The 18,677-nt window shown below is 38.2% G+C and overlaps 1 protein-coding gene across 15 annotated transcripts in view; it reads left to right on the forward strand.

The window, feature by feature from the left end:
• nfasca (neurofascin homolog (chicken) a) overlaps nucleotides 1–18,677 on the forward strand; it is a 183,522-nt gene that overhangs the window by 120,895 nt on the left and 43,950 nt on the right. For 9 of the 15 annotated variants that reach the window (XR_015866674.1, XM_088424176.1, XM_088424183.1 and 6 more), the window contains 14 exons: nucleotides 1,033–1,144; nucleotides 1,239–1,405; nucleotides 1,772–1,919; nucleotides 2,404–2,528; nucleotides 3,203–3,247; nucleotides 4,318–4,419; nucleotides 7,238–7,435; nucleotides 7,620–7,690; nucleotides 8,751–8,973; nucleotides 9,439–9,554; nucleotides 9,673–9,883; nucleotides 10,953–11,075; nucleotides 13,768–13,941; nucleotides 16,208–16,234. Coding sequence is in view for 14 of the 15 variants with exons in the window: in XM_088424176.1 (XP_088280302.1) it covers nucleotides 1,033–1,144; nucleotides 1,239–1,405; nucleotides 1,772–1,919; nucleotides 2,404–2,528; nucleotides 3,203–3,247; nucleotides 4,318–4,419; nucleotides 7,238–7,435; nucleotides 7,620–7,690; nucleotides 8,751–8,973; nucleotides 9,439–9,554; nucleotides 9,673–9,883; nucleotides 10,953–11,075; nucleotides 13,768–13,941; nucleotides 16,208–16,234 (1,842 nt within the window). In the remaining variant the exon portion in view is untranslated. The remainder of the gene's footprint in view (nucleotides 1–1,032; nucleotides 1,145–1,238; nucleotides 1,406–1,771; nucleotides 1,920–2,403; nucleotides 2,529–3,202; nucleotides 3,248–4,317; nucleotides 4,420–7,237; nucleotides 7,436–7,619; nucleotides 7,691–8,750; nucleotides 8,974–9,438; nucleotides 9,555–9,672; nucleotides 9,884–10,952; nucleotides 11,076–13,767; nucleotides 13,942–16,207; nucleotides 16,235–18,677) is intronic. The other 6 variants (XM_088424184.1, XM_088424186.1, XM_088424179.1 and 3 more) reach the window with 3 other exon arrangements.

Genomic DNA, 18,677 nt, shown 5'->3' on the forward strand with positions numbered 1-18,677 from the left:
ACAGCTATATCCGTCAAGAAAAGAAATGACTGAAGCCACTTATTTGTTGTTGACCTGTCATAATAGCATAATGTATCTATATGTATCTATATGTATCTGGGAAAAACCCAAAACAAATTTTGCTATGTAATCTTCAGTTTTATTTGGTAATCTTCAGTTTTATTTGGTATTTTCACTTTTTTTGCACCATGCAAACACAGCGATTCCTACATCTCTTTTAACTAATATGGCTGCAAGCATGAATAGAAAACTTGTTTCACCTAGTAAACTCTTTCTGTCAGAATCATGTCAGCGTGAACTACTCAGCAATGGACTGTTGTTACATGGTAGTGGGACACAAATGGGTGTGTCGTCTCTGAGAGAGACACAAGATATGCTTCTTTTTACTAAGTGGCCTCAAACTCGGTTTTTCATACTTTTCTCATTTCCTGTAAAATTTGTGTTTTCACCAAGTGGTCCCAAGTAGCTCAGGCGGTAGAGCAGGTCATCCAGTAACTGAAGTGCCGGCTCTTATGAGTCCCGCGCTGTCCAAGTCGTGTCGTTGTGTCCTTGGGCAAGACACTCCACCTGCCTTGTCTCTAGCAGTTGGTTGGAGGGGCAGAAGGCAAAAAATGGAAGCCACACTCCTCTTAGCTGGCCCCAGAGCAGTTGTAGCTACATTACGTATAAAAGCGTAACATACACAAAGCGTACATAACGTATAACTTAGTAAAGCCTTTTTGAGTGTCCAGATGAGCGCTCTAAAATATGATCCGTTATTATTATCATTGCTACTATTATTATTATTATTATTATTGGCCCATATGCAATTATGTTTGTGTAATTGCAAAAAGGCTGACAACCCTTATCTTGAAACAGTTAGGTTCATACTCAAATGAAAACAACATTACTCAATACAAAAAAGGTAATGTTCTTCAAGTTGTATACCATATTAATAGTACTATTTTTCTTTTTCTCTCTTCGTTTTAATTTTTAACAACTCCCTCCTATTTGTTTTTATGTGACTAATTCTAAAACAATTGTTCTATCCAGATATGCCACCAAGGATGCTTGGTCTGAAAAATCAACTGATAAAAGTAATTGAGAACAACCGCACCTTTCTGGACTGCCCATTCTTTGGTTCCCCTATTCCAGAGTTACGCTGGTAATCGTGCGTTATATTCACATTAGTGCTTCTTAACTGAATTCACTTTTCAATATCTGTATTTGTATTTGTATTTTTTATTTTTTTATCCCAGGTTTAAGAATGGTCAGGGCAGTGGCCTCGATGGTGGACAGTATCGTGTTTACTTGAATGGCTCCCTGGAGATCAAACGTGCCAGGGCAGAGGACGAGGGCACCTACACGTGCGTGGCCAGCAACATTCTAGGCATGGCTGAAAACCAGGTCCGCCTAGAAGTCAAAGGTCAGACACAACATCTGTGCAGGATTTACACAAAATTCATCTGTCTCATGCTGACACTGAAGGTTCACTGATGGTGTATCATTTGACTATATTGAATCAGCGCGAGAGTTCTTTCAACATGCCAAATGATGCTTTGTGAAACACATGTTTTTCACCTTTCTGTGCCATTTCTAAAAAGGTCATTATTTTTCCTGCATTGACATTCAGCACACCCTTATATTGTATGTACAGATATATGTTTCATTTCATTGCTTATGAAATACATTATTTTTATTTGTACCCCTTAAGCATTGCAGTAAAATCTGTTATAGAATCACATAGTTGTAATGTATGTATGTTTCTCGCTTCAAACTCACTCTTCTTTAGAGCCAAGTCGTATAGTTCGTGCCCCCGAACACCAGTCAGCCATCAGAGGCTCGACAGCTCGTTTCGACTGTAAAGTCAAATCTGATCCTAGCCTGCCCATCACTCTGACTTGGACAAAGGATGACAAGCCGCTCTATCTTGGATGGAGGTAACAGCACCTATGGATGACATGTTTGCAGCTCAGAATTAGGCCTAAACATCTTAAAAAAAAATTATATATATATATATATATATATATATATATATATATATATATATATATATATATATATATATATATATATATATATACACACACACACACACACACACCGGTACATACATATACATATATAAATATACATATATACGAAACACGATGCGTCCTTTCTGAAATTGCAGATGTTAACCAAGATGTTCTATTAGTGTATGAGGCTCAATGGCGTCAAAAGCAGCACTAAAGTCAAGTAACTAACATTGAATTCATGGCTAAGAGATCATTCGTCACTTTCAAAAGGGCTGCCTCAGTTGAATGGTTGGCCCTAAATCCTGATAGAAGAAGTTCAAATCTACTGTTATCAGACTTGCAATTGCTTAGCTGCTGTGCTACAACCTTTTTTTTTTTTTTACCTTTGTCATTCATTGTCTACCAGGTTGAGGAAAGATGAGGAGTCACTGACCATCCCTAACATCAACGAGGGAGATGAAGGAACTTACACATGTACTGTTAAAACAGAGATTGACCAGGACTCAGCTTCAGCTCGTCTCATTGTGTTAGGTAGACTCACATCACGTGCACAACAGGGATGAACAACAGCTTTTAGCTTCACTATTGGACTTCACTTGCAGACAGACAGACATACACGCACATGCACGCGTGAGCACACACACACACGCACGCACACACACATCCACACACACAGCTGCTTTTACGTTGCATGCATATCATGTTAGTAATGTTATACACTAATACATTTGTATGTACTTAAACTTCCAACTGCATGCTTTGTATCTAATTCCACAAGACATTTTATGTTCTTTGGTGTTGTAGTTGTAAATTTGAATGATGCACATGTTAGACTTGCTTTTAAACATTTGATACATTTGCAGTGATGTTTTCTTTTTTTTTAATTCTTATGAATGATATGTGATAATTTTAGGACATAAACTAAGAAAATAAAAACTCTGTTGTACCTAAATGAACAGTCATTAAGTGATTCTTTTGAAACCTTTTTGTCAAATTTATAGCATTTATTCAAAATCATCAATCCAAATGTGTCAAATGTAACTGTCTCAGACTAATAATGCCTAGTCATATCTAATTGGCATCAAATCACTTCTGTTAATAACAATGTTAATAACTATTGTGCTTCCATACATTCTGATTAGCAGACTCATTTGCCAACTCTAACCACTTGTACCCATTTCCTGGCCCTTGACCCTGCCTTACAGAAGAAGCCTCCCTCAACCCCTCAGTTTCTAGTGCCTTGCCTCCAGGTAACATACAAAATAGGTGGATTTTCATCCCTTTCTTGTCTTTCATTACTGCTTTGTCTTTTTATCTGTTTCACTATCCACATGTGCCTCTTTTTTATAATTCTGACTCGGGATGGGACTAGACACAAATCTCATGTGATAAAATGTCTCAGGAGTTCACAAGAACGTGTCGAGTCAAAATGTTCACAAAATGTGTAATATAGAGTAAAACCTTAATTAAAACCTAAATTAAACTGCCTTTGAAAAGTAATCTGACCGCTCTCAGGGGCAAGGCAGCACTGCTTGCTAGAAGCTAATTTATGGTAGACCCTGTGCTAAATGCTGACATAAAATGTCAGCATAAGTAAATTGCTTTTTAGTGATTGAACGTGATTTCAGAACAACGTTGTGTTGTACATAATGGTAGTCAGGACTGATACGGGCTGTGAACAACTTCAAAATAAAAGTATACTAAGGTTTTCATGCCCATATATTATTTGGTATAGAAAGGTTTACTTTGAAATTATCTGTCCATGCTTTTTTTGGTGCCTTGTTTTACTCTGATGCTGAGCATTAACAAGCAATGCATTCTCCTCTCTCTTCCATTGCACCTCTGGCCCCAAAATCCCCCTAGCCACACACACACACACACACACACACACACACACACACACACACACACACACACACACACACACACACACACACGCGCGCACACACACACACACACACACACACACACACCTAAGCACACACATAAAAGAGTTTTTGCTGTGTGGGGAAGATAAATCTTGTGGTGTTCTAGTCTCGCATACGAGATCTCATCCATCTCCACTTAATCATGACTTGGGAAAATATGATTCTTAAAATACACAGATTTGTAATTGACTGTCATTTGTACTTATTTTAACACTCCACTTCCAACACTCCCCCCTTCAACGTTTTCAGTTTAGTTTAATTATCTTTTAAAGATTACATGTCTTGTTTTTGTTTCTACAGGAGATTTAACGTTTTCAGTTTAGTTTAATTATCTTATAATATTAAAGGCATAGTACCTGTATAATGTGTTTTAAGATATTGTTTCCTTTCAGACCGCCCAGACCCTCCGTTGGATCTAGAACTGTCGGACCCAGCAGCCCGGAGCGTTCGTCTCACCTGGATTCCTGGAAATGACCACAGAAGCCCAGTGACAGGTCACTTTAGACAAATACATACAATTTGTGTGCAGACACTTACACATGCACAGGCATGTTTGTACAGGTTTACTTGTAAAGGCATTCATTGATATTCTGTATTTCCTAACACCTAACCTTCACAAGTCTTAACTTTGTTTCATAGTACGAAGGGATCTGTAATGGTAATAAGAAGGAGACCAAAAAATGCAGGAAACTGCGCGAAATGTGCTTTAATGAAAACTGAGGCAGGATAAACAGGAGTTAAAATAATACAAAGTAACAACAAACAACTCGAAATAGAAACAAACTCACGTGTGGCAGGAGGGAACGGAGACAGGAAAGTAGGAACTAACTCGGGCAAGATGGTTGACTGAACAGAGTGACAGCAAAATAACGAGGAAAAGACAATAACCTGACAGCTAAACGGAACTAAACTGGAGCTTAAATACACTCACACTAAATTAGGAGAACACGAAACAGCTGGACGACACGTGAAGCAGGAGAAGCTGATTGGAAGACCCATGGGGGGCAGGTAAACAGACAGGTGGACAAAATCAAACTAAAGTGAATGCAGACAGTAAAGGCGGACGGGTGGAATGGAACAGAAAAAAGAACTAGGAACATGAACAAACTCCCACAAAGAAAACAAAACCCCACAACACCAAAAAATAACAAACCTGGCAGAAGGAGACTGGTGGCAGATGCAGCGGAATGCAGCTTCTAAGTCCTGATTTCTCTTGCTCGTTTTGGCTGTTAAAATGGGAATCATATAGGTATCTAATATTTAGAAAATCCCTAATAACACTGCAGAATACCCTTCCAAGCTGGGAGATGGACTGGGGACCATTGTCACAAACCATGTCAGAAGGGATCCAGGTAAACAAATTAATACGTCTTTAAGGTATATAAAATCTTCTTAAGGGAACTTTCGTCTGAGCTTCTGCGTTAATTCTGTAATTGCAGATGAATCTGTTGTTACAACCCAAAACCTTCTGCAAATGATTCCTTAATGTTGGAGTATGGGTATTCACTGGACTTTGGCTGGATTGGATCTCAGAGAACTCCTTTCCAGAAAGAATAACAAAAACTGAACATATGTTCATTTCTTAGTTTGGTGTTTCTGGATATTTCTGGCAAATCATTAAATGTAGTCAAGATAGACAATATTGTATAAAGGTTCAGAAACCAAAAGTCACAGAAGTACTTGGGCTACAAAAAATGAACAAACCCTAAGTAGCCCTGTCAGGAAAAAAAAAAAATCAATTAAACAATAGTATACGGCAATGCTAAATAACAATGATGACAAGCAATTTAATATTACGGCACATTGTTCTCACAGAAGCCACATCTAAAGCCAAAAGACTCTGCTGCCTACCACTCTCAAACACGCCTGAACAGTAGGTTTGTAGGCACACATTTTAACACTTGGCAGATGAAATGAAATAACTTGGGTATAGACTCCAGAGCAGACATGAGATCTGTATACAGTGATTCCTCGCTATATCGAACCTCGCCCTCAGTGCATCGCAGATTTTTTTTTAATTAAAAAAAAAAAAAAGCTACATAGCCGATAGACGTGCTATGAAAGTGTCTTGCATGCCAGACAGACGAGGTAACTATAAATGCACTTAACGCACTTGTTATGGACACTCTTTGGACATCCAACTACTGCAGTACACATATTTACTTACATCTTGAATTATTAAACCTTATAATGTAAGTTATACAGTACACATGTACATTTGAGTGGCTGTGGTCTCACGGAGAGCTGTGTATTAGCCTGCGCCAAGACGTCTAATTAAAGTGAACGCTGTAGAAAACATGATAAAAGTCACAGTTTACACTTGAAATTCCAATTTATTAGAAAAGAAATCTAGGTAAGAGATTTCCAACGGCACGGTGAAGCCACTTTCCTCCCGCGAAGAGCCTGCGTGTTTTTTGATTTAAATTGAGCTGTTTGCCTTCGTCAACATAATAAATGGAAGTTGGGGCGGGATTACATTACAACTCCTGCCCTCATTGGTCGATGGTTGCGCTGGGAGACAATCGCGTGTCTTGAAGTTCACTCATACGTGCTTTCAGGAGGGAGATTGGCGTTTCTATATGACACGTGATTGGTTCCCGGCGCGGCTATTGACCAATAAGGGCAGGAGTGTAATCTACTCCCGCCCCAACTTCTGTTTCTTGGGTTGTCACCGGTGTCAATGAAAAAACACGCAGGCTCTTAGGAAGAGGAAGAGGTTTCGCATACCTAGTTTTTTTTTTGCAATAAATTGGAATTTCAAGTGTAAACCATGATTCTTATCATGTTTGTTACAGCCATCACTTTAATTAGACTTCAGTGCGGCGCTAATATGACCACTTTATGTGTCCCAAGCATAGCAGCGCCGGTAATCAGAAAACACACACGTTGGCAGGAGGAAAGCGGCTTCACTGTGCCGTTGGAAATCTCTTAACTAGATTTTGTTTGTAATAAATTGGAATTTCGAGTTTAAACTGTGATTTTTAATTATGTTTTTTACAGGGTTTACTTTAATTTGACTTTCTGGCGCTGCTAATATGCTAATCTGGCCACATCTGAGACTACAGCATAATGGATGGAGTCTCAGATGATTTAATCCATTAATGTACTGCAGTATAATATTTGTCTGAAATATGTATAGTATGAAGATGTTTTACTTAAAAAAAAAAAAATCTAACATTTTTTTTCCCCCAAATTACGTTATGCAGTATATAACGTGGGTTTAACTTATCGTGGGGGATCCGGTCCCAATTAACTGCGAAAAGTGACGGATCACTGTATTGAATTCAGACTTTCTGTTTTTGTTTTGTGCAGAGTTTTTGGTCCAGTTTGAAGAAGACCGCTGGGAGCCAGGTAGGTGGCAGGACTTGGCCACCTATCCTGGAGATCTTAACTCTGTCATCCTGCAGCTCACTCCCTATGTCAACTACCAGTTTAGAGTTATTGCCATTAATGTAGTGGGCCGGAGTGCAGCAAGCCACCCCTCACCAAAATACCAAACCAGTAGTGCTGGTGAGTAGAATCCTGCTGAGTATAATGCCTATCAAAAAATTGAATGCTAAAACATTTCTATGAATATACAGTATTGTTTTAGCAAAGCGGAAGACAAGTTTTGAGGGCTCACAAATAACCTCCACATATTATTATTGATGTCAATGTTTGATAATAAATATATTATGTTATATTTTACACAAAGCTCCTGATGTGATACCCAGAGGCCTTCGAGGCTGGGGCTCAGAGAAAGACAACATGGAGATCACTTGGGAGGTAAGTGCATGTTAGGCAATTAAATTATATTCTGATGTTTCAATTGACTTTTTCCATACCCAAACTTGTTTGCTACCAGACTGCTCTGTTATGACGTGTCTTTTAAGCTTCAAATTAAAGAAACCCAAAAAAGACACGTGTGTGTATGCTATAAGCTAAATACAGTATCCATCCATCTATCCATCATCTACATTTTTATCTGGAGTTGTGATTCTGTGAGAACTAGAATTATATATATATACCGTATGACTGATTTATAAAAAAAAAAAAAAAAACAACTCTAGAGTGTGAACAATATGCATTCGACAAGACCAAGATTTTGCGTCGTCAAATGCGATAGCATATCCTTCAAAATATCTCTGGTTGTGATCTTAGGTAAAACCAGTCTTAAAGTGTAAAGTCTAGAATAATAACACAGTTACTCTCACAAATATTTTACAACTATGTATCAATTTAAACCCCAATAGTACAATTACAAACTTAAAAAGAAAAGAAAAAGCTTCAACACCAGTCAAAAAATCAGAAGAATTCTCTATCCGTGTATTTTCACTTATTGAAAAATTCCTGAGTTGTAGATTAACACATTAACTATAATAAAGGAATATTGATGTAACTATTTTGAAACAGTTTATTCAAAACATAATATATTGTATTATTTAGATTGTGTTTAATGACCTGGAATTCAGTTTACAAAAGCGTAACAACAAAAGTCACCATTTATAGATTCAATTTATTGGGCTCTTTGCATTTTAGATTATTTGATTTTGAATGTGCTTCCAAACCATGGACTATTGTTGTTTAGCTACTTTGACAAGTCTCTTGTCTATTGTTTTAGTGTGGAAGGGAGAGATTCCTTTACTGTAGAATAACTTAATTTAGATAACTGCATTTCCCAAGAAGCAAGCCCACGGTTGTTTAGTATTTTTATCTCATCTTTCAAATATTTACAAATAAAAAATTACCTTCCAGATGTTTTTTTTGATAGTTTTTAAACACTTTGAATTGTCCTTTTCCTAAAATGCTCTGCACAAATAACTTATTTTACCTTTATTTTACTCAGCCTCTACTTGATTTAGAGAAAAATGGCCCTAATCTGCACTACAGTGTGTGGTGGAGACGGAAGGATTCTGATGAGCAATGGAATAACGTCACCGTAACAGGGACCAAACATGTGGTCCACAACACACAAACCTATGTACCCTATGAGATCAAAATCCAGGCCAGGAATGAGCTTGGAGCAGGACCAGAGTCTAATGTGGTTATTGGATACTCAGGAGAAGACGGTAAGTTGATCCAGACTTAGGGGTGTCTTAAAGCTGCAGACCTAATGGTTTATTTATCCATCATGTGTATTCGTCTTTCATCTTTAAAAATAATTTCACGTCATTCAGATGCAGTGTATCCTCTCCATTCATTTAGGAGCAAAAGGATCAAATAACTAGGATTTTGTCTTCTATTATAGTGGTTGGTATATCAATGAAAAAAAAAAGATTGTACTTTTGAATTTTGGTTGCATTTACCACAAAAACAAGCAATAAATAGTTCCCTGCAAACATCGACTAAAACACAGAACAAGAATAATATTCACTCATAGTTTTACGTCATTTTCATCAGTCTAGCTCCCTGGAATGCCTTCCTTCGCTCCTGAAAAAAATATTCTGTAAGGAACACTGAGATGCTTATCTGTTTGTAAATAAGAAAATGAGCATTTTTCATCCTTCACTCTGTGTCACCTCTTTATTCCACAGAACCTATCAATGCCCCTACTGAACTGCGTATTTCAAAGGTAGAAAGTACCAAAGGAAACATTCACTGGAAGCCCGTGAACCAGGACTCAATCCAGGGAGAATTCAAGGAGTACAGAGTGAGACCGCCACCAATTCAATGAGCATAGACAGTTTTGACAAACGCTTAATTCTATCTCCTCTTCCGCAATCTCAAACTTTTGAACATCCCCATTGTCTACATCTTGTCCCTTCTAGCTTTACTACTGGCGTGAGGCCAGCCATGTTCCTGGTCTGGTGTTTAGGAAGGAGAACAAGACCAAAGGTTTCTACACCACCAAGGCTGAGCCATCTGCCATCCTTAGTGACCTTGTGCCCTTTTCGCGGTATAAGATGTTTATGGTTGTAGCCAACAATCGCTATGAGGGTCCACCTAGCAATACTGTTGAATTCAGCACAAAGGAAGGAGGTAATGAATTTAAAGTTGAATTTATAATGTACCGGCATACATGCTATATGCAACTGAATGTCTTTGTACTGCATGAAATCTGAAACACTTGACATATATATCAAATAAATAGCTTATCAAATATATAACTTATGTTTCACATTTGTGAGACGACATGAAAATTGACTTGTTTGTAATGATTAGAAAAATACATGTGTTCCGGTTATTGTGTGCATATTGTAGCTTTGATATGTGAGTACTTTAATATATGAGTATTTATTGCAAAATAGCAAGCACTGGTTGCTATAGAGTTTGTGAAACGGTCTTGTTTGCTTTACTTTCAACATTTCAATTGAAATTATTGAATTATTTTGAGAATAAATTTTGTTACATTTGATTAGTTTTAGTTAAGAGGCAATTCAGACGGGTACCTTAAGCCAATTACAAGACATTACATCACTCAGACATTTCACTTCTTGATACCATCCATCCATCCATTGCTGGTGCCTATCTAAGCTCTCTGCAAGGAGTGGGTGAGAGACACCCTGGACTGGTTGCCATTCAGTCGCAGGGCACAAAGAGACAAACAACCAATCACACTCACAATCACATTTAAGCGCAATTTGGTGTGTTCAGTACACTGCACAATTACTCATTTTCATTAATAACAACTGTGGAAATACACGGATGACTGTCAGTAGACTGACTATCCATTCCATATGTACAAAAGGGAAGGCTTTTGATGCCATACAGTTGTGTACCGATGAACGATCGTACTGCAGATGCATTGCAAATGAATCAGATCTCTATCCACATGTGAAAGAGGCCAATGTGTGACTTTAACAAAGTGAGACAAAATGTATTAATAATAAAAGTTTTCAATAAATCAAATTGTACTCGCCACTAATGCTAATGCAGATCCTTTTGTAGGCCCAGATACATGTGGCCAAGATTGATACAGTCAAATGAAGACAAAAGGAAGTTGGATAAAATACTCTAAAAATGGAATTTTTATTTCAGTTGTGGTGCTAACGACTCGAGATTTTTAACCTGTGATAATTTTTTTTTCTGTGTGTTTGTGGATTTGTAGTGCCTGATGCTCCCAGTTTTTTCAGGATTAAACGAAGAGGTTTTGATTCCGTTCACTTGGAATGGGACAAACCAAGGGAGCCAAATGGAATTCTGATTGGATACCAGCTCAAATACCAAACAGGTTCGTGCTTTACTTCTCAAATTGAAATTTGATTTGCCAGTTTACAGTTTTTATTACTTCCACATTTAACATTTCGAATGAAAGTGTGAAACTATTTAGTTTATTATGCATGGCCATGGACAAAATTGTTGGTACTTTTCTGGTATTGACCTATCAATTGATCAACAAAATTATATGAACAAAATTATAAAAAAAAAAGTTTACCACAGGGACATCGAGCATCACAGGTGTCCTCAGACTTGTAAGGTGTCAGCTGGTCTTCTGTGTTATTAGGTTACATGCTGTGTAAACAAGGCAAGAGTTGGGTCAGGAGATTGGACAGAAATAAGAAAAAAAGATAAAAAAAAGAAGCACAATACAGATAAAGACTATACGACCAACTTTTCCAGTGACTGCAGTTGCACAAATAATTCAGAAACTCATAGAAACACATCTTTAACAATGAATTATTCTTCATTCTTTTAGGCAGTGTATAGATATTAACATAAAAGCTGATCTATGTAGGATTTTACCCCCAAATTAACAGTAGCATTTTTATGTGACCATGTATGACTCAAACATCAAATAATAAGCATCATATAATAAGCTTAGCTGTTCACAATGGGCACCTCTGCAAGCCTATGGCCAATAGTTTTCAGACTGGATTTGAGTCTGAATTTCCCCACCCTCTTGTTGACCCATTGTCTACGAGAGTCGCAACTAGGAGCTAGTATTTTGCTGTAATGGATTCAGCATTTGCTCAGAAGAGATTACCTCCTTGTAAACGTAGCTCATTGGTTGTGACGATTCCAGCCTCTGAGCAGAGTCTTCAGTAATACAGTTGTGCTTGTATGGTGCACACAACATGCGTGTGAAGAATAAGATGTGCAGTTTCATTTATAGGCCACATGTGACAGTTAGCCATTCAAAATTCAATTTCCTGTGTTTTCCAGCTTTAAACGTGCAAACATTAATGGAATCTAATCCCCTACAAAAAATGTAAGCTGATTCCATACTAAAGTATTAACATTACCAAGTGCCATCTTGGCCATTTTTGTGACGAATAACGGTGGGGTATGAGAGGAGTAAAGACCCCAACCAGACAATCGACTAGAGGTCAGTAGAAAATGGTTATTTAGCAAAAGGCGCAAGTCAAATGTGAAAGAACAAGAAATCCAAAAATGCCAAAGTACAACAAAAATCATAAAGTGCAAAACAAACAGAGACAAAAAATGTCTAGTCTTAAGTCCAAAGAGTGCAAGGCAACGAGGGAGCGGACTAGAATCAGAAGGAGAATGACTAGAAACAAAGTAACAAAAATGGTCATAGGCGGAAAATGGTAAATAGGCAAAGTACCAACCAAAATACTCTCGATAGGGATCAACTCGGGAATAGACAGCTGGGATCTTCACAGGGGTTTCTCAGGGAGTGGCGAAGGAATAACCCGGTTTTGTTCTCCTGCTCCGACCGCACTTAAAAAGAACTTGATGACAAATTGCCATCGGGTGTGCGGCCGGTGATTCCACTCCCTTCGTGGCGGAAGGAGAACCCTGCCTGAAATGAAAAGCACAGTGAGCGGGGAATGTGACAATTTTTGAGTAATTCATGTAATTATTGTTATGGATCTGTCATAGTTTTTGTACATTATGCAACCATAATGGAACAGTTCTATCTGCTTTATGTGATATGTGGTCAGGTACCATTGCTAAACTCTTTCAATACTTAACAATGCTATGATATTGTCATAGCTACGTAGACCAGAAAACAAGTAAAAAATGAACAGTCCCATGTTACAGCATGCACCACGTCACAGTGACTATGCGAACTGCTCAAAAATGCCGAAGATGGCGCTTCACAGGGTATGTCATTTCTATAAATAGATAGATAGATAGATATCCTTTACTGTAATCAAATACAACATTTACATTTTTACTTAATGAGAATAGACTGATGGAGAGACAGACGGCAAGGCCCGTCAAGATGCGCAACGCTGAGCCTCAGAGATCCTAGCAGATAGATATAAAGTTACGAAGGGGTGATGGAGGAGGAAAAAAACGGAGTCTTCGGCCCTGGCCCCAAACACAGGGTGTGACTCAAGTCAGGTAAAAAAAATCCCAGCACAGCCGTCAACAAAACGACACTACAACATATCTCGCACAGCATTTACAGTAAATGACTGGGGAGGGGAAGTGGGGTCATGACGTGGTCCCGCCATGGGCGGCCAAGTGTGGCGCTTCCTCAAGCGGGGTTTATTTTTAATCATCTTAAATTTTGAGGAAATGAAATTCCATTGATGTTTGCACTAGTAATATTTATGGACCCTGCCTTGTAGAATGGTGGGGGATCAGTCGTGTTGCTTTAAGCTCACATGGCAAAACTGACGGGGGGCGGTAAGACCTGAGAAGGGCAGCATGCACACAAGGGTTTTATGTAATTAAATATTTTAATATACGAAGTTATCAAGTGGTATAAAAAGAGATGTTGAAGTGGCAGACAAATCATAGATATCAAAATCTTCCCTTTGGTCAAGGGATTGCAAAAATAGCGCCAAGAAAGTGAGAGAGTGACAAGCGGAGTTGTATGGTGCCTCTGGCCACCCAGGGCTCTATATAGCTCCTCCCTCGGGCACCATTAATTTTGTCCACATATTTGTGGCTTTTGCTCATGTGTATTTTGTTTGTGTGTGTGTGTGTGTATGTGTATGTAAAAATAGCCAATGGTTCGAGAGAGGGTCGACCTCGTCTTGAGACTTTCCTTTCGAATGTAACTGAGTTCACACTCCGTCTTCCTGATCGATCCACCCGCTACAATTTCTACCTGTCAGCACTCACCCAGGTGGGAGCAGGGGAGATGATTGCTGAGGAATCCCCCTTCTTTGCCAATGAAGGTTAGTGTTTCTCTGTGTTCTTGTCAAGGTTCGCTAACAACACCAAAAGATATAACACCTGGCCTTATAGCTACACACCCTAGAAAAACTCATTAAGCTACAGAGATGAAAGCATACCAGTGCATCAGTTTTTCACATCATGTAACAAGGGTATGAATTTCTTTCTTTTTAGTTGAAGGTAAGGTAAAAATCAAAACCAGCACAAACTTATAACTAAGCGAACCTAGCGAATCTAGCAGACATGTTTTGTTGAATTGTTCAACAGGCACCCGGCATGTACATTCTGATGCTAACTAATATGAGAATGAACAAGCTGAGAATGAAGCTATCACCCTGAATTTTCACAATCAGTTATGGAGCTGCTCCGCAAATCACAGCTTCATGATAATACTCAGCAGATGTTATAGTGGTACTCTCTGCAAACTGTTCTCCCAGATTTTTTTTTTTTCATGTCTATTTCTCCAACAAGCAAGGTGTCTGTGTAGTCTTTGGTACCTTTCAAACCCTCTTTTCTGGACACCGATGCCAAATCACCCAAAAATGACCAAATGGTATACAATGGACCCCAAGTATTAATTGAGGATAGGGTCCAAGGGTCAGCCTGCATATAGTAAAAAAAAAACAAAAAAAAAAAACATTAAATGCATTGAAAAATGTTTATTGTCTATTATTCTCTTTGTCACAAAACCAATAAACAAGGCATCCTGTAGACATTTGTTTAGCCAAGACATGTTTTGTTGAATTGTTCATTGGGCACCCCATAGCTTCCTAGCATAATGCTTTGCGGCTGTCTTTCTTTTTATATGAACTGGTCAAACTAAAACCCCTAACCCTAACCCTAACCCTGGTGACATGGCAATACAGGGCAAACTTTGGACAAACATTCTTTACTTTGCACCTCTGCACGTGTGCAAAAAATGCCAATCAAATCAGAAAAACGTCGCAAGCTGTTGTCAGAGATGATGGTCTATTTGGAAGTAAATCAATGGCAGTGAGCTCTCAGGTTAAAGAGTGATGAGGGGACAGTGAATGTTTGAAATGAAAATTGTTAGTGAGACAGAGACAGAAGAAAAATACTGATTTTAACCCTGTGGCTGTTGTGTTTATTGTTTCAAGTGATTTGCTCTGATCGGAAAATTAAGTAAACAGTGGCAAGATGGCCTTCAAGTCCATATGTACACCAATTTTCATGATGAAAATGTACTGGCTTGTCCCTGGGGCCTCCTTCCGGTAGGACATGCCTGAAAATTGTCACCAGAAATGGTCAGATTGTCATCCAGGAGACAATCTAACCAGATGCTCAAGCCACCTCAGCTGGCTCCTTTCAACATGGAGGAGCAGCGGATGACTTAGCCTCCCACCCTATAGAATGCCCAGAGAAAGGGTATTGAACTCCCTGATACAGGCTCTTCAGTCGTTGTACCACTCATGTCATAGGATTGCCGGCAGTAAGTCAGATGCATTTTCATTCAGGTTTGGACTATACCAAGACTGCCATTTGTCATACGTCTTTATCTTTGAGAACAGAATTTCTAGATGCAACCGACGCGTTGAGGGAGTTCAATTTGGTGGTCTCAACATTGCATCTCAGCTTTTTGCGGACGATTTGAGTGTGCTTCTAAAGGCCGTGATCTCCTCCTCTCACTGGAATGGCCTGCAGCCGAGTGTGAACCGGTTGGGATAAGATCAGCACCTCCAAATCTAAGACCATGGTCCTTACTCGGAAAAAGGGTGGAGTGTGTGGAAGAACATTGAACTCATTTACTGTTATTAACACCCTAAAATGTTAAAGATCCAGTTTTACTAGGCTGGAAGTGAATAGGTTATTGCTAAAACATTTTTAATTACACTTTATTTTATCACATTATTATGAGTAAATATTTTTTCCATTTATGGTAACAGAAGTAGTTGGCACCTCAGGGGTGAATGGCATCGCATGAGAAGCATTATTTGTGGAAAGAGTTTTTCATTTATACTTAAAGGATATGAGAGAAAACATTGGCCCTCGCGAATCATCCTAGAAAGCAGAGACTCTGGTGCACAAATCTGAATACAACTTAAGAACAATTTCCTCCTTTGTTCCAACAAATACAACTGTATTCTTAAAAATGGAACAAAAGTAACCAAGTTGTAGATAAGGAGCTCTGTGTAAAAGTGAGAGTATGTATTTGTTTTTTGTGCTGTTCAAAATGGTAATCGTTCTTGTCACCGTTTTCCGTCAAACATGTTTCCTCTTTATAGTTTCTTTTGTTCTCTGTGTTGACAGAAGACTATACTGATGCTACAGGTCTAGGTAATAGAGAATGAAGAACATGTCTGCCTGACCCCACCTCCATCTTCCATGTTTCACTTTATATCTCTATAAGCACATAGCAGCAGTGCAGTCCAAAATTTTTCTTTAGAAGAGGTTCGGTGCTTGCATTTAAAAAGCAATATACTTTGCATGAAAATAAATAGCCTGTGTCTTTAGAAACAATCTCAGATTCTCCAGCAAGTGAAATTGATAGAACATTTTTGACAGCGTAACCATGTGAGGAAAATCTCATACCAAACTGACATCACTTGTTAAGTTGTGTGGCAATACAAGTCCAATTTATATTCTGTAATGGTTAGACGTCAGACATGCATATACACATATGAAGTATACAAAAGTTTCAATTTAAAAAACAACCGGGTGTGTCAAGATTCGTGTACAAAAGTGTAGGTATTTGCTTTGTGATGGACTCATTTTGAATCTTGATAAATTTGCCATTATTTATCAAACTAGGAACAAAGTCACTGTCAATTGCATTGATCCAGTGACAATGTCAATGCAGTAACACAAGGCCTTGGACTGTACTGCTGTTAATGCTTTTTTTCTTTTCTTCAAGCGTTGGTTATTTGCCATCAGGGATTGTTTAAGACCAATGATATCGGTCAAATCCTGATTGGACAGAAAGAAATCCATTCCATATTTCACACAAGTAACAGTATATAACGAGTTATTTTTCATCTGCTTACCTGATTACCTATACACGATTAAAAACTTTGAGTCTTTATTATTCCTATTCCTATGCGGTATGCGTTGACCAGAAAGTTCGTGATTTCCTCTGACGGATCCCTGATGGTTCACTTTGTACAATCTTGTACAATTCTTACTTTTTGCCAACTGCTGCCAGTTAGACTTCTGCCACAACATCTATTTTGACATGGTTTGTCACTAAATGCAGCTTATAACAGGCATGTTGCTTGGAATGGAAGGAAACGTGAAACGTTTGAATCTTTTAGGTCCAATGTGGCAGATGACTGTCTTGCTCACTTATTCACTAGCTTGATCCTTTTGGTTCTTCCATGCTTATCATCACGTCTATTCATCGGTTCAGTCATATGTGGGACTTTTGACTGAACTGGTTGCGTTACTGCTTTGCATCTGCTCCCAAAGATAATATTGTCTTCATTGCTTTTGAGCATGCTTGAAAATTTTGATGCAAGCATGCAGTCATTTGGGCCCGTCATGTAAAAGAGACGTTTGTGGTTGAAGCATTAGTCATAGAAGCTTTGATGGCTTGAGATGACCTTATCAAGGTATAGTATGAATGAATGTGATGAACAGGTCACTAAAAAACAAACTTGTACTGTAGTTGTATCCGTGTTTTATCTGGGTTTGAAAGAGTTAATGATTTTTGTCAGAGTTCACTTCAAGACCTCTGAATACTTTTACACAAAAATAATTGCATATGAGATACAACTATCGATGTACAAAGTATGATCATACCACTACAATTGTATATGTGAATGTACAGTGTATAATTACTGTCTAAACATCCCTAGTCAAATGCCATGTTTTTGCCATATAAAACATATCAAGATAAAATATTTAGAAATATTTTATCAGCATTCTGTGACCTGTAACCTGAACAACTCAAGTGAAAAATAACAGAAACAAAAAGAAATTGGCTGGTGAAGAACTCAGGGGGACAACTCCCCTTTCATCCAGTTTAGTGGGATAGGCTGTAGCTCAACCTGCAACACTAGTGGGTATAAGTTGTACAGGAAATGATTGGCTGGATGAAAACTGTACTCAATAGTACAAAGTACAAATAAATACCTGAGATTTCTTCTGAATGCCCATCATACCATCATATATCAAATATCAGTCAGTGAGCACAATAGAAAGCAAAACAATGTCAGGAAAAGCCTACTAGAAAAAACGGAACCTTACTTGCATGTAGAGGCACTATAAATGGTGGAAGGTGTGGCCTGATTAACATAACATTTAAAATAAGTTTGAATATGATTGGTTATTGTGCATCACAATGGTCTCGGTTGTTTATCGTTACTTTCCCTATCACAAATATATCTTTTTGTGAAGATTTTCCTTTTTTTCAATTGAGTTGCGGGCTACTGATTGCATAGGTCACAACAATCGTGGATTTTGGTGTTGTTTATGTTGCTCTCATTTGTTTTATACTACAAAAAGGGTTGATATACATGGTGTAGTAGGCAAAATATGCTAACGGTGGAAACTGGAAGAAAAAAAGTCCACAGCATTATGACCACTTGCTCAATATTATGATATCATATATCAAATGTATCATGGCTTATATCAGAGAGGTATTCATTTAATACCATATGTGTCTGTCATGGTTTACATTTTTGTGTTTTAAAGTATACTTGTTGTGGATGTAGTTTATGGTTCTGTAAGGCTAAATAAGAGATGTTGTGTCTCACATTTTGCACACCTCACTGGAACCGTT

Source organism: Hippichthys cyanospilos, chromosome 9, assembly GCF_059441005.1.
Source record: "Hippichthys cyanospilos isolate Australia breed blue-spotted pipefish chromosome 9, RoL_Hcya_1.0, whole genome shotgun sequence".
Classification (NCBI taxonomy): Eukaryota; Metazoa; Chordata; class Actinopteri; order Syngnathiformes; family Syngnathidae; genus Hippichthys; species Hippichthys cyanospilos.